At 40.5% G+C, this 12,210-nt stretch overlaps 1 protein-coding gene across 1 annotated transcript in view; it reads right to left on the bottom strand.

Annotated features, from left to right (window-relative positions):
* Positions 1 to 12,210, bottom strand: part of ULK4 (unc-51 like kinase 4) — a 653,509-nt gene that overhangs the window by 274,337 nt on the left and 366,962 nt on the right. The window contains exons 27-28 of the mRNA XM_069959686.1: positions 6,231 to 6,282; positions 5,987 to 6,131 (exon numbers count right to left, since the gene is read on the bottom strand). Of these exons, the coding sequence (XP_069815787.1) occupies positions 5,987 to 6,131; positions 6,231 to 6,282 (197 nt within the window). The remainder of the gene's footprint in view (positions 1 to 5,986; positions 6,132 to 6,230; positions 6,283 to 12,210) is intronic.

Genomic DNA, 12,210 nt, shown 5'->3' with positions numbered 1-12,210 from the left:
CTACTGTGCTCCTCATCTCCTTTGTTAATTATCTTATTGTAATTTTGTTGCAATTTCAACAAGGTCACAGACTGAAAAATGTGTCTTTTTGACAGAAAAAAATAAACCATTGTACTTAAGCACAAAGTTCTGTGCATACTGCAGATATTTATGAAAAGAACAAATATATGGGTTTTGTTATGCATGAGTAAACAAGCAGCGGGTAACAGTAATTCAAAGCAAAAGCAATTTCTATAGCCTTCAGAAGAGAGTACAATTTATTAAAACAGTGCACCCATAATATGGAGATTAGTAAATATTTTACATAAAGTTAAAGATGCTGAAAAAAAAGGAACAAAGAAACAAAAGACCACATTGTTGTCTCTTAAACAACATTTTTTATCTAATAACCTTTAAAAGGAAATGTTACACAAGGCTGTAGATAGCACAGAGGGCACGAATTCACATTGTACAGAAAAGAAAACAGCTCTTGGGTCATATGACAAAGAGTATTTTTATAGGATATTACCTAATTTTTATAATGCCAGATCCATGAAAAGAGTGCATATTCTTAAAGGGGTTATGGGGCATTAAAAAAAAGTTTATTATATACCTGCTGTTCCATCTCAGCCAGTGATTGGTTAAGTAAGCTATCACTCTTGAAGACAGGTTTGTCTCTGAAGTGGAGGCTACTTCGGTCAGCGGATGACAACAGAGACATCGCAGGAGGACACAGAGGGAGCGTGAAGAGGTATATATAGGCTTCTATATAACAGCAGGTATATTTTAAATCATTTTTTAATACCAGATAATCCCAATAATATCCTTTTTCCCTGGATCCTTTCCTACACTGAGTGAGAGAAAACCCAGATACTGCTGGAATTACCCTGGGACCTCTAGAATATAAAGTCGCCACCTAACCTGCTTGCCGATATTTCTTTCCAGCACAATCAAAGATTTTAAATGACTGGAGAATCCTTTTAAGTAAAAGGTATCTCTGACTAGTCCAGAGGCCCTCCAATAAGTTTCAAGAAAGGTGGAGGTGGGGAAGGGAAGAGATGTGCATGCTGTGGAATGTCAGTTTCCAAGGAAAAATGCTGTTTTATAACTAGGCAAATCACCTATTTGCCTGTGTTTAAACTCTGTACCTGGTACAGACTTGAAAGTTTCCCTGTAAATGAACTTCCTCTATGGTATGTTCTCCTTGAATAGAGAAGATTGGTTCTTAACTTACTGAAATAAACCAAGAAAATACTGACATGCCCCATTTATTTAGTATGAATAAGCATGTATAAATATATAGTGGTACCTTGGTTTAAGAGTAACTTGGATTAAGAGCGTTTTGCAAGAAGAGCTCACAGTTTATCAAAATTCTAACTTAGATTAAGAGCTCCCTGTACTGGGTGGGAGGGGGAGTGGGGGAGGGGGATGGTCTGCACAGCCTGGTCAACAGCCCTGTACTCTGACCATGGAAGTCTCCCTCACCTTTTAAATCATATCAGGGGACAGGTCTGTGAAGGGAATCTCTTCATAGCTGTAACGTCTCTCTTCCCGGACAGAGAGTGCTGCTATACTGTGCCCACTTATGCCCTACTCATTCCTTCATACTCCCTGCAGTCTCTGTCAGCCCTTGTGTTTCCCATCCTCTCCATTCTTGCTATAATGTGCCTGCACTTCGCACTGCTGTATATAAAGGTTTCTGTTACTGTCCTCCTGCACTGCTCGGTGATTCTCACTTCCTGATTGGTCCATGCTAAACACACACCCCTTCCCCTTTGCTGTCATGTGACCACACAGACCTCTGACAGCAGCTCTGCTTCTCTATTCTAGCCTGTTGTACTATGCTACTGCATTGTGGGTATCTGCACCTCCATCCTCTATGTACAAAATGCTGCTTTTTTCAGGTTTATGCCCATACTATACATTATACTCCACATGCTGCTTGCTATACTGTACAGTAACCGATAACATCACATATTCAGCTGCTTCTCATTGTTTGTTTCACCTGTTCTACATGTTATTCAGAATGAAAAATCATTATTTTGGGGGTATGGAACAAATTGTCTGCATTTCAGTGATTTCTTATGGGAAAATTTGCTTTGGTTTAAGAGTGGATTTGGATTACAAGCACAGTCCCGGAACGAATTATGCTCGTAATCCAAGGAACCACTGTATATCTTTCTGAAAAGCTGCATTAAGATATCTATTGACTCTCTTCCACAATCTCACAGGACTTTCTTAAACAACTTACAACTCTCTTACACTAAAATTTATAACTTGCATATTCTATGGAAATTATAATGTAGTGCAAATAAATAGTATTTTGAGGGAAGACTATGTCAGCTGGAAATACTGTATATGAAACTATTAAAACAGAAAAGATAAATGTGCAGATCATTGTCCTACTGGCTGTAACTTCTAACTGTACACTGTCAGCACTGCAACCAGGCACGAAATACCTACACAAGGCCATTAAGAAATTGTCTACAAATTATCCCATAGAGCTTATATATCTCACACAAAGACCATTAATGTCCATTAATGACCATAAGTGTCATCTCCCACTGACCTACTTCACTGCAAGTGGTTCTGCCCTCATATTCAAGGCTGCCATCAGGAATTTCTGGGCCCCATTCAGCCAAAGTGTCTGGGCCCCCCCTTTAAAAAAAATCTGGGATGTATCTTTGACTAATGTCTCTGGTGTGGTGTGCAGATACAGCTGCCTGTAGAGGATTGGGTTGACTTTAATAGGTCCCACACCAGATCAGTTCCATGTATAAGCCCTATTTATAAAAAAAAAACACAAAAAAAAAAAAAAAAAAACTTTGTAACAGGTGACCTTAAAAGAGTACCTGTTGTTTTAAAAAAAAACATTTGACATGTCATAGAGACATCTAAGGGTCCATTTACACAGAAAGATTATCTGACAGATTATCTGCCAATGATTTGAAGCCAAAGCCAGGAATAGATTTGAAAAGAGGAAAAATCTCAGGCTTTCCTTTATGACCTGATCTCTGTTTATAGTCTGTTTCTGGCTTTGGCTCCAAACCTTTGGCAGATAATCTTTTTATGTAAATGGACCCATAGAGACATGTCAAACGTTTTCTCTTCAAATCTTTTTTTATGCAATTTTTATGTCAAACATTTTAATCAGTTCGTGTCATTTTAATCAGTTCAGAAGAAGACGGCTGCAGTGCGTCTTCTCCCCACTCTCTGTAAGAAAAAGAGAGACTAGGGCTGGGCGATATTGGCCTTAATCAATATCACGGGTTAATCGTACATGTAGCCCCAGTAATAATAATTGAACCATAATTATGACACACCCCTTTGTAAGCCATGCCCTTCTGCAAGCCACACCCACTTGACCATGCCATACTGTAGATATTTTGTTTTAATGGAGTAAAAAAAAAAAAAAACTCATTGAGCAGCAATCCACGGTTATGCATTTTAGTCTATTGTTATTTTAATTATTATTTGCCATTATCAGGGGTCTCAGTAGAGACCTGGGGGGGGGGGGGGACATAGGGATATGGGTGTATGACTTATACAGGAGCACATAAGGATAGGGGTGTTTGACTATATGGGGGGCACATAGGGATAGGGGAGTTTGACTATATTGGGGGCACATAGAGATAGGGGTGTATGACTATATGGTGGGACACATAGGGATTGGAGTCTAGGACTATACATGTGGCACATAGGGATAGGGGTGTATGGCTATACAGGGGGCACTGGACTATGGACTATGACACAGAAGCACTGCATGCTGGGACCTGTAGTCCCCTCAGTAACAATACAGGACTGCAGCATAGTAGGAATTGGTGGGCTACAGCAGGCAGAACCCCCACACAGCAATGTCTGTGGAGGGAGAGTGCTCTGACACGTCCTGTTGGAGGCACTCTGACACGCTGGACTGGGCTGTGCAGGGGAACGGAGGCGCTCTGACACGTCAGGCCGTGCTGGGAGCAGGGGGGTGGCACCCTTACACGCCTGCCATAGACTTACACTATGAACCTCCTAGTCTGTAAGCTCTTTTTTTAATTTTGTAAAAACACTACAGAATCTGTCCAAATAAATATTTTTATTATTACCTGAGCACCACAAAGTGCTCAGTTAAGCATCAAGATTGATAGATGCTCACTAAACACTAGAATAGATAAAACATACAGTACTGCACAATACTGCATAATGGTAAGAGGATCATTTATTGAGGACAAATACACTAACTATATTCTTCTTAACAAAGTGTCATTTAGCTCCCTTTTCAGATTCCTAGACGTTATTCAGGTCAGTTAAAGTGAAGTCAGCATTGGCAATACATTATCTCTGTAAACACTTGGAAAGGTTGTGACAGCTGTCAAAAGGTATGCCTGCCCAGGCAAGCTGAATGAATAACTATGTAATGTGAAGCTGCAATGTGTAGCAGGCATATATTAATATTTGCATTGTTATTACTAATAATCCACCTAGCTGTGATGTCACATTTTCTACACAGCATAGCTGCAATTAAACAGTGCTCATTACAAAGGCTAATGGCGCGTTTACACACACAGATTTATTTGACAGATTTTTAAAGCCAAAGCCAGGAATAGACTATAAACAGGTCACAAAGAAAAGACTAAGATTTCTCCTCTTTTCAAATTTCGGGCTTTGGCTTAAAAAATCTGTCAGTTAATCTCTCTGTGTAAACGCACTATAAGCCACTGTTTGAATATTTTAACTTCTTGATTATTTCAACAATAGCAAATGATTATAATAGAATATAACTAATGACTGGAGCTACATGACACTCACAAGCCAATTTAAAGTGTTACTGTCGTTAAAATTTTCAAAATCTAAATCAACAGGAGATGGGATATAAAGCAAGTTTGCAATTTACATTCATTATTTTTATTTAATTAATTATTTATTTAGTTATCATGGAAAACAAGTCACTTCCTGTATTTAGACTTTTTTCCCCCCTAAAGAGTCTAAACAAAGGAAGTCCAGTGTTTCCCAGGTTATCTGACCGCACACAGAGAAGGCAGCTGTTTGATTGACGGACACATTAAGCTGTGACACTCTTTACTGGTCAGACTTCATGTGTTTAGTCTCTTCTTTTTAACCAGCACCAGGCTAAAAATCTGACTTCAGGAGATTGGGCCTGGATTTTAGAGAAGTATAGCTTTGTTTTAAAGCATGATAACAATACATGTATATTGCAAATTTGCAAAATTGTTTTATTTCTCATTTAATGTTGATTTAGATTTTGAAAGTTATAATGACACTGACACTTTAAAGCAAGTGCTAAGCTTCAGAGACTTGATTATAGTTGATTATAGTTGATTATAGTTGATAAACGTAAAAACCTAGATAGGTTGATTAGTTGACGCACTCAATGAGAGCCTTGACGTAGACTTGACATCTGCAGTCTGCATCAATAGGTCTATGCTGTCCTATCTAAGGGTAGCATAAACTAGTGACAGAGAAGCTGAAAGGGAATCTCTCAGCACCTGGGACCTACCTAAGGTGCTGACAGTGTGCTGTAGCTGGCAGTCTCCCAGTGAGCATGGTATCTTTTGGTAATTTTTCCATGCAGTGGATTATGTATCAATTCTACTGTAGTGAAGTGTCAAAGAGGAGTTGTTTGTGTCACACACTGGCACACCTGGCCACTTTTCCCCCTCTCGTATCCAGTTCAGGTGTGGTTTGCAATTAAGCTCTGTTTACTTCAATGGAACCGAGTTTGAAACCCCACCCAATCTGGAGACAAGAGAGGGGGGGAAGAAAAGTGTCCATGTTTTTGTAGTGCTGGATAACCCTTTTAAGTCATTAACAGACTAGCTTGGGGCAGGTAATCAACCCTCTGCTTTTGGTTGACATGATAACAGATGGCAGCCATTTTCTTGGGTGTGCTGCAGTAGCCATAATGAAATGTACTGCATACTAATAGCATACACTTAGAGCGTTCATAAGGATCATAAATTATGAGCCAGATTAACCCTATTAGCCAAGTTAAAGGACTTACTGTGGAAGCAATGACTTTCTGACCAGAGACAGAAATGCAATGTTTGATTGGAGGCCCTCACTCCTCCCCTCTGATACAGCCTCATGGTTTACAAGTAGTGATGTGGTTTCTGCAAGTAGCCGCAAGCTGAACAGTCTCCACTCCACTAAAAAACACAACGTGCCAAGAATGTTACAATGTAGCAAAGTAATTGAAACAAAATGTTGAATCTGCACAGGGGCCTACTTGATGTGGCCTAACTCACCATTCTGGCTGCAGACCAGGGAGACTAAAGGTGGGAGGATAGCGTCCACAACCTAAAACAGAGAAAGAAAGGGCCTGGACTGAATTACTGTCACAGCAAAAATAGAAATCAGCTTCTCCACAAACTAAGGGGTTTTGCAGACAACGTCTGTAATTAAAATCATCATCTAGATTTGTGGTGATGCAGTAATTTACCAAATGTAATGGAAGCCCTTCTATAACCTTAAGTCCACTATAATGTTTAGAATTGTAAAAAAGTATTATAAGAAGTATATTTGTATAAGAAGGAGAACATTAGTTAGGATTAAAATGTCACTGTTGTTTAATAGTTTTTTTCTACAATATCAGATCAATTGGTTCTAACTTCTAAACCTTTTTCCAATATTTTATTTATTTATTTCCATTGCTTCACCCTGCAAATCCTCTTTATACATTTCTCCACCAGGAAGAGCAGTTTCTTAGTTTTAGCCTACACTTTCCAAATGTGCAAATCTCGATTAATTTAGAATGAAAAAAACAGGCGAGATTTCTTTACTCTCTCCCTCCTGTGCATTCTCGTGTTAGGCTCCTTGGGACCTGTGTCTGTTAAAGTAAAACATTTTACAGGGCTTTTTTTTTTAACTGTGTGTGTGTGTGTGTGTGTGTGTGCGGGGGGGGGGGGGGGGGGGGACAGTTTTCCCATGCTTCCGAATGCCCCCCCCCCATTCAGTAGCCTGAGAAAGCTGGGTGACTATTCAGAAGCATGGAAAAGCTGCATGACCAATCAGGAGCCCAGGAAAGCTGGGTGACCATTCAATTCAGGGGCCCGGGAAAGCTGGGTGACCATCCTGAAGCCCTGGAAAGCTAAATGACTATTCAGAAGCCTGGGATGGCTGTCAGCCACGCTGTAGCCAACCTCTCTGCTTAGAAGCAGCATTTGCACAGAGGTGACGGCTCTACAGCCTGGCTGAGAGCAGAATAAGTCAGGAGGGATGTGGGGGTGGGGGTGGGTGTTAGAGCCTGAAGCTGTGCGCGCTCCCGAGTAGGTAACGTCATCAGAGAGCAGCACTCTGGGGGCTATATCTGGCTGCAGGAACCTCAGAAAGGCTACAAATTCACATGGACGAAACTCTGCCAGTGGGAAATTATGATTTTTAGCTTGTGTAACGACAGTGACTCTTTAAGACTTAAAACAATTACCTCAAACTCACCCACTATTTCTGACATAATGTAACACATTTGTCGACTATGCCTTTACAAACTAATACCACAGTTTCAGATAGGTGGCACCATATTGGTTGTTTCCTGCTTTTCTCAGTTTCAGGTACAGTCAAATGTGCAATGTTACACTGTTTGAAAGGGGTACTCCAAACAAAAACAATGGGGGCCATTTATTAAGTTTAGCGTTTTTTGCACCAGGCTTAAAAATGTCCCCACAGCGCAGCAGCAAATCCAATAAAACATCTCCTGCAGTAGACAGTTCTTAACACGAACAAAGGTAGCAGCAGAGAGCACTGTGTCAGCCTGGAAAGAATACACCACTTCCTGCAAGGCATACAGCAGCTGATAGGTACTGGACGGCTTGAGATTTTTATATAGAATTAATTCACAAATCTATATAACTTTCTGTCGTTAGTGGATTCGAAGACATGTTTTTTTTTCTTCTCTAATTGAATTTAATACTCCTGTTTCTACAGTGTTTTTGTATATGGCAGTATACAGGTTTTCTATACCGCATCATAACAAGAAAAATAACAGCTCATAAAATAACACATTAAAAAATCAACATATAGGTTTGTTTAAGAAGAAAACGGCAGCTAAACCATGGTAATTCTAGTATCTAGCATTCTTGGACTATGACTGTGGTATTTTACCACCAGTAAATAGCTGAGCTGATGCTTCATTAGTGGGAGAAAACAACTGAGGCAACTGCTAATCAGACAGATGAAGAGGCCGCAGTGTTGTCAGTGGCTCAGGCCCATTCAATTATTTGTTTTAATGGTGTTCTGGGATTTTTGACCCACATTGATCGAACACAGAAGGTCTATCTTAAAGCGGCATTATCAGCAGGTTCTGCCCAATGAACCTGTTGATATGATCCAGAAGCTCTTTACCTTCTAAGTGCAGGGCTGTAATAATTTTGTTCTTCTCTTCTGCATTTCTTCTATATTTCCTAATTGCCCCTATGCTAATCGGGGGCTTAGGGGGCATAGTGAGCGGCACGCCCCCACCCGTGCCGCTCACTCTGCATTTATGAATATGCATGGAGGGCAGCACGGAGCACTCTCTCGGCCCACTCAGCCTGCCCCCTCCTGTGCCACACCCTATGCATATATGAATATGCATAGTGGGCAGGACGGGGCGGCCGGGGTGGGACGAGCGGGTGCTCTGAGACGACGGGTGGCGCCCCAAATGTTCCTAAACCCCGGATTAGCAGAGGGGCAATTAGGAAATATAGAAGAAATGCAGAAGAGAAGAAAAGAATTATTAACAGCCTTGCACTTAGAAGGTAAAGAGCTTCTGGGCAGAACCTGGTGATAGTGCCGCTGCAAGCAGTAGTACCAGAAAATAACTTTTATTTAGGGTGCGTTCACACCTACAGGATCTGCAGCTGATTTTCTGCAGCAGATTTCAGTTAAATAACTGAACACAGCATCAAATCTGATGCTGTGTTCAGTTATTTAACTGAAATCTGCTGCAGAAAATCAGCTGCAGATCCTGTAGGTGTGAACGCACCATTAAGCATTTTATTTAAGACCTTACAAAAAGTAATCAAAGTTTTAATTGAACTTTCCATTTACCAGCACTGAAGGTAACACATACCACATGGCGATGCTTGACAATGAAAACAAAAGTCAGTTTAAAGGGCAGCCAAAGACTTTTCAGGTGCCAACTAAGAACTTTTAAATGCTCTTATAATCAATCTCATTGCTATTAAAGCCTCATTTATTATAAGTCCAATTAAAGGTTAGCCACTTAGCTGAAACATAAAAGGTATTAGATTTATAATTAGAACTAGAAGAGGGTATCACTGACTGTGGTTCTATCATAACTCTCTTGTAATCCATACTAGTCTTTTTTATTTTCTTGAAGACATCTAAAAATTTGTGGATAAAATATTTAAACCTGTCATTCCAGGTCGCTTTTCAGGTAAGGCTGGGTTCACACTGCGTTTTCAGCATAAGTTTAACGGATCCGTTTTTTTAACGGAAAAAAATAGTGTCAGCAACGTTTTTGTGTCAGTCAAAAAAACGGATCCGTTTTTTTTTTTTTAATAATGAAGTCAATGAAAAAACAAATCAAACTGGATGCACACAAATGCATCCGTTTTTTGCAAACAGTTTTTCATCCGTTTTTTGCAAAAAAACAGATGAAAAAATGGATTGCAAAAACGCAGTGTGAACCCAGCCTTAGCTGTTGTGTACAAGAGGAAAAGCAGTATTTCTGGCCATGAAACAACTTTTTTTAACCAACAAAGCATTAACATATGCAAATCATATACACTACCGTTCAAAAGTTTGGGGTCACCCAAACAATTTTGTGTTTTCCATGAAAAGTCACACTTATTCACCACCATACGTTGTGAAATGAATAGAAAATAGAGTCAAGACATTGACAAGGTTAGAAATAATGATTTGTATTTGAAATAACATTGTTTTTACATCAAACTTTGCTTTCGTCAAAGAATCCTCCTTTTGCAGCAATTACTGCATTGCACACCTTTGGCATTCTAGCTATTAATCTGTTGAGGTAAGCTGGAGAAATTGCACCCCATGCTTCTAGAAGCAGCTCCCACAAGTTGGATTGGTTGGATGGGCACTTCTGGCGTACCATACGGTCAAGCTGCTCCCACAACAGCTCAATGGGGTTCAGATCTGGTGACTGCGCTGGCCACTCCATTACCGATAGAATACCAGCTGCCTGCTTCTGCTGTAAATAGTTCTTGCACAATTTGGAGGTGTGTTTAGGGTCATTGTCCTGTTGTAGGATGAAATTGGCTCCTATCAAGCGCTGTCCCATGGCATGGCGTTGCAAAATTGAGTGATAGCCTTCCTTATTCAGAATCCCTTTTACCCTGTACAAATCTCCCACCTTACCAGCACCAAAGCAACCCCAGACCATCACATTACCTCCACCATGCTTAACAGATGGCGTCAGGCATTCTTCCAGCATCTTTTCATTTGTTCTGCGTCTCACAAACGTTCTTCTTTGTGATCCAAACACCTCAAACTTGGATTCATCCGTCCACAACACTTTTTTCCAGTCTTCCTCTGTCCAATGTCTGTGTTCTTTTGCCAATCTTAATCTTTTTCTTTTATTGGCCAGTCTCAGATGTGGCTTTTTCTTTGCCACTCTGCCCTGAAGCCCAAAATCCCGCAGCCGCCTCTTCACTGTAGATGTTGACACTGGTGTTTTGCGGGTACTATTTAATGAAGATGCCAGTTGGGGACCTGTGAGGCGTCTGTTTCTCAAACTAGAGACTCTAATGTGCTTATCTTCTTGCTTAGTTGTGCAACGAGGCCTCACACTTCTTTTTCTACTCTGGTTAGAGCCTGTCCTCTGAAGGGAGTAGTGCACCGCTGTAGGAAATCTTCAATTTCTTAGCAATTTCTCGCATGGAATAGCCTTCTAAGAACAAGAATAGACTGTCGAGTTTTAGATGAAAGTTCTCTTTTTCTGGCCATTTTGAGTGTTTTATTGACCCCACAAATGTGATGCTCCAGAAACACAATCTGCTCAAAGGAAGGTCAGTTTTGTAGCTTCTGTAACAAGCTAGACTGTTTTCAGATGTGTGAACATGATTGCACAACGGTTTTCTAATCATCAATTAGCCTTCTGAGCTAATGAGCAAACACATTGTTCCATTAGAACACTGGAGTGATAGTTACTGGAAATGGGCCTCTATACACCTATGTAGATATTGCACCAAAAACCAGACATTTGCAGCTAGAATAGTAATTTACCACATTAGCAATGTATAGAGTGTATTTGTTTAAAGTTAGGACTAGTTTAAAGTTATCTTCATTGAAAAGTACAGTGCTTTTCCTTCAAAAATAAGGACATTTCAATGTGACCCCAAACTTTTGAACGGTAGTGTATGTTTGTATTTATGTGAGTGCAGTATGTAGGTTATGAGTATATATGTGTGCCATGTGCATGTCATGTGTATATGTGTGTATCTAGTTACCATGTGTATATAAGTGTGTAGTATTCATATCGTGTATGCAGTATCCAGTTATGCATACATAAGTGTGTACTATCCAGTTTTGTGTATAAGTGTGTGCAGTGTAAATTGCATGTGTATATGTGTGTGAAGTGTATGTGTGCAGTAGTCATTTTTATATATGTGTGTGTAGTATTCATTCATGTGTATATGTGAGTGTAGTATCCAGTCATGTTTATATGTGTGTAGTATGCATGTAGACTATGCATGCCAGACAGGTATAGCAGAAAATATATTTATAAGGCTAAGTTTTCACCTGATGTCCATGCCCTGCTTGTCCCTCCTTTATTAATGTTCATCTGACAATCTATATAGCTGAGCACTGGAGTGACATCATTACAGAGAATTGCCTCGCTATTTATTAGAAGAGGCTGGCTAACAATAGTCCCAGCCCCAGTGCACCAAAGAACATTGTTTCATTCATTTGAATAGAAGGAAGGCGGGCCATCAGAAGTAATTCCCCTGGTGGGATCTGTATACTTCAGTCCAACACTGCCCACATCTGCCACCACTGATAGGGCTTTCTGCCCTGTCAGTCTCTCTTGTAGCTGGAGGAAGCATTGCACCTCCAGCCACAAGAGGCCTCACTTCCCATGCAAATAGTCGCCTGACCCAGCGCAGTCCATCAGCGTTCATTCTCCCAGCTGCCTGATGTAACATCATTCGTGCGCCAGAAATCTAGGAAAACAAAACACCATGGAACTGCACATCCGAGGAGGTAGGGGGGCCTGTACACTTTCTTGCTATGGGGCCCCATGAATCCTAGCTACACCCCTGT

This window comes from Dendropsophus ebraccatus, chromosome 2 (assembly GCF_027789765.1).
Source record: "Dendropsophus ebraccatus isolate aDenEbr1 chromosome 2, aDenEbr1.pat, whole genome shotgun sequence".
NCBI classification, from domain to species: domain Eukaryota; kingdom Metazoa; phylum Chordata; class Amphibia; order Anura; family Hylidae; genus Dendropsophus; species Dendropsophus ebraccatus.
This window is presented reverse-complemented; position numbering and strand designations above follow the sequence as displayed.